Here is a 4,013-nt window from a genome sequence, read left to right as displayed (position 1 = left end):
TAAATATAGTCTTTGGGCACAAATTGGTTCACCTGTCTTATTATGCAGCCTTACGTATGTACCGTTGTCAGGGTTTTGGTAATAACAACACTTCCACACAGGGATTTTCAGTTATTCTAGATGGCTGCAGTTAAAGTTGGTCAGAGCTGTACTTGCGATTATTTGGTGGGATGTGATATTTGCTTGAAGGAAAGCCAGCAAATAATACCCTGTTTACATTTACAACAAAAACAAATCTGAAATTGAAATTATTATGAATATATATATAAATATATGATATTGGTGTAACATGCTAAAGATTTAAAATAAAATGGGAAAAATACAATAAAGCAGTTTTTTTTTTTTTTTTACAGTGGACATTCTAACGCAAAGGTGTAAGTAACATTGATGGCTGCCTTCGGTTCAAGTGTACTAATAGTAAGTGGATGAGCCAGCATGCACAATAGCAGGGCACTGGGGCTGAATATGGTCATTATTAATGTTATTGGTTACACCAGTGGTTCTGTCATGCATGGTAAAATATCATCTAAAACTGTCGATAGAATGGAGCACATAGATCTATTAAAGAAGTATTTTGCACTTACACAAATGTTGTCACTTATTTGCCTGTTCAGACCTCAGAGGGACGGACTGCGAAGCAAGTTTGACAAAGGCTTTCTTTGGTTAGCAGTCCTAATAAAACCTAAACCTACAATCAGAGATAATGGGCGCTGCCCCCGACTAAAGATTTTCCTAGTAGTAGTCATTAAATAAAGTAGTTAACTAAATAGTTGACTAATGGTAGCACGTTTAATATTAATTTATTATTAAAATATATAGAGAGCTGCCTGTTAAATGATAATAGAAAAAACATCAAGTCTCGTTGCTGCTGCAAACACGGCAAGAGAGCGATGCTGGCAGAAAATCCACTCAACCCAACGCACTCTCAATGTTCATTTCTAACAGCTGCACATTGCACAGCTCTTTAAAATGTAAAGCATTCAAGCATAAAAACACATCCAGAGCGGTGTAGTTGATGGATCAGAAGTTAGATTATAAGCCCATCCAACCTATTCCCTCAGCTGAGGATTTCCATTGCTCAGTGAGTATTGTCAGGAAAAGAAGTGAAAGGGTGATGCTTTTTTTTCTCTCCAACATTTTCAACACATCCCATCATTCAATAGGCGTAACATGCTGTGGTGTTTCTCTGACCCCACACTGAATGATCTGTGGGGTTAACTGGCATGAATGAGAGCCGGTGAGCTAGCTAGCTAAACAGTTTTTGCTAAACAAAAAGTGTTCAAAGTTATTCTCCTCTTTTTTATCGTAGCGTGCATTAGCTAAGAAAACGTTGAAAAATTGCATCCGCTGTGATATGTCTAATGGAGATGCATGTGTGTGGCTGAGTGTAAAATGAAGTGGATAAAACAACATCTGGATTTTATCAGAATATCAGACACTTGAAGAACTGGAGCGTATTTCTCTTTTCTTATTACATTAATGCTTACTTCAAACACAATGTCTCCACCAGCTTGATCACTACAAGAGGTTTTTTCTTGTAGAATGAACATGTTATTATTGAGTACTAGTTAATTTGGGGTTGGATTGTTCATGTCAATGCCATGTTGTGAAATTATACCTGGGACCTGGCACATGGACCTTTCTCACCAAGTCATCTCTAGCTAAGTGAACAAGTAACAAAGAGCCCAATAAAGCCTGTGTCCAAAGTACTCCAACGCCTCAGAAGACATTTTTTAAACTACAAATCATGTCATGCTGCAGCCGAAGTTATTAGGCTACTTACTATACTACTGTCTTATCATAATTTCAGTTTAAAGCACACATAAAATCTCTATTACACTGTATCTGTATTAGACTTTCAAAGTTTCACTGCTCTAACACCATTTTCCCCCAAAAGTCAGTGGAACTTATTTCACAGTCTGTTTACTGTGGGTTCTCTCTCTCTGCCCACCACTGGCTGTCTGGCCGTCCCGGTGTGTATTATCTAACCTGCAGTATATTTTCTGGCTCAGTGCGTGACGTACCATTAATCTGAAACCGTTTTCCGATGTTAACTTGGACTTATTAAGTTGATTTCATACTCCTCTGTCTTTCTTGCAGCATGGCTAAAGGATTCATGTCGCTTCTTGGATTTACTGTCATCTTTATCGTGTCAGTGTGTGATCCCAGGGTAAATGATGACACACACACACACACACACACACACACACAACTAATGGTGATGATTGCAGAAACTGAAGAACATCAGGATGCTCGGGTGGAGAAATGCCAATCACCAGTTTTCTTTCGCTCTCTTCAGGGTTTCGTCGTCATGTTGGACAAAGTCGTGTCGTTCTCCCTCAACACTGAAGTTGGACTGTTTGTCTTCATCATGCTGAGAGAATCCAGAGAAGATAGATTCCAGTGAGTACTGTCAGCTACAGTATAGGAGCTGTAATCACTTTTTGGCAAATACAAAACTTGGGTTGTAATGGCTTTTTAAATGTATTTCAACAAGCACAAAATATATGTATGGCCCTTTAAAGGTATTTGTAAACCTTCAAAATGGGTGAGCTGTAATCTTTAAAATATAGAAACTCTGACATGAGCTCTAATCACTTTTTTGTAAAACTGAAAATGCGTACTGCATGTGATGAGTTGCACGGCCCTTTAAAGGTATTTCAGCAGGTAGATAATGTTGGACACATCAACATAAGAAAAAAACTGGTAAACTGTGGTTGTGGTTTGGCCTTTCGTTTGTTGTTTTTTGTGCTTGAAAATTCAAACTTTTAAAACCAGAGGGGCAATCCTTTGGAAACGCCACCCTTACTGTGGCTGTGGAAACTGACAACAGGCATTTGCTGTAAAAACAGATACGGGCCCACTTCGTGCGTGACTGGTTTTCAGCCACATAGTCAACACCAATGCCTTCAAAATATCTGTGTATTTTCACCCATCAAAGGTTTCTTTAAATTTGTCCAGGATTACTCTGAGCAACAACCCCATCCACACAGAATGATTGATTTGTGAGGGTGAATTCGCCATGTACTCTTCCTGTTTGTTCTCACTGTGCTGTGGAGGAAAGCGTTTGTATGCAGGCACAAACAGGACATCCCAATTTTCCTATAATTAGTACTAAATAACAATGATTGATGAACCTGTGAAATAAAACCTAAAAGCTGTTTGAAAAACTGAAAATCAAGTTGTCTGAGTTGTCTGAATGTGGAATGCTGCAGAGTCAGTGAGGAGATTAAAAACAAGAACAAACAACATGAATAACATCTGTTGTGCAATAGTCCGCACTCACATTTGTAATGAGATGTTCTGTGTCTCCGGTCCTTACAGACACCTTGCCGTCCCTCTGCCAGTAGGTGACTGTGTCTTCAGCCTCAGTTGGATGCTCCCCACCTACTTCCTGTTTGCGGTAACATACGACGTCCTGCAGACTCTGGCTGATGTGGCTCATTATCTGCATTTCTACAGCAACAGTGAGGAAGCACACAGCCACAATCTGACTGGCAGTTTAACGGCAGCCAATCTGTCCGTCCTGCTCTGATCCTCAATCAGCCCGAAAACAGACGGACCAGTAGGAGTTGGAATTGCCAAAAATCAGATGCTTAGCAAGTGCTTTTATATTGTATTCACACTTATCAAGCTCTTGATACATTTTAAAAATGTCAAAGATAGGCATTATTTGTTTTTGATGGAATGTTTTTGCACTCTTTTCTTTGTTCACTTGCGATGGCCTCACTGCGCATGCAAACTGTAAAATGTTTTAGTTTTTCCAGTAGTCTGGAAACCACCACACAGCAGGGGCCCGATGTATGAACGAGGCATACGCACAAAAAACATCAAATGTCTCCACCTCATGCATATTTCAGACCGAGTGTACCTTTAAGGTGTAGATCAGTGGTTCCCATTCTGGGGGTCGGGACCCCCACTAGGGGTCACCAAAGCTTCACAGGGTTGTGAGGCCTTCTTGAAAACAAATATACATACATACACATTAGGCCTGTATCTCAGTATTTTGTTCA

At 39.8% G+C, this 4,013-nt stretch overlaps 1 protein-coding gene across 1 annotated transcript in view; it reads left to right on the top strand.

The window, feature by feature from the left end:
- LOC118321454 overlaps window positions 1–3,934 on the top strand; it is a 9,159-nt gene extending 5,225 nt beyond the window's left edge. The window contains exons 4-6 of the mRNA XM_035652773.1: window positions 2,101–2,170; window positions 2,300–2,403; window positions 3,325–3,934. Coding sequence (XP_035508666.1) covers window positions 2,101–2,170; window positions 2,300–2,403; window positions 3,325–3,535 — 385 coding nt within the window. The 3' untranslated portion in view covers window positions 3,536–3,934. The remainder of the gene's footprint in view (window positions 1–2,100; window positions 2,171–2,299; window positions 2,404–3,324) is intronic.
- Window positions 3,935–4,013: the final 79 nt, after the last annotated feature.

Source organism: Morone saxatilis, unplaced genomic scaffold, assembly GCF_004916995.1.
Source record: "Morone saxatilis isolate NCDOM2014 unplaced genomic scaffold, NCSU_SB_2.0 Contig12, whole genome shotgun sequence".
Classification (NCBI taxonomy): Eukaryota; Metazoa; Chordata; class Actinopteri; family Moronidae; genus Morone; species Morone saxatilis.
This window is presented reverse-complemented; position numbering and strand designations above follow the sequence as displayed.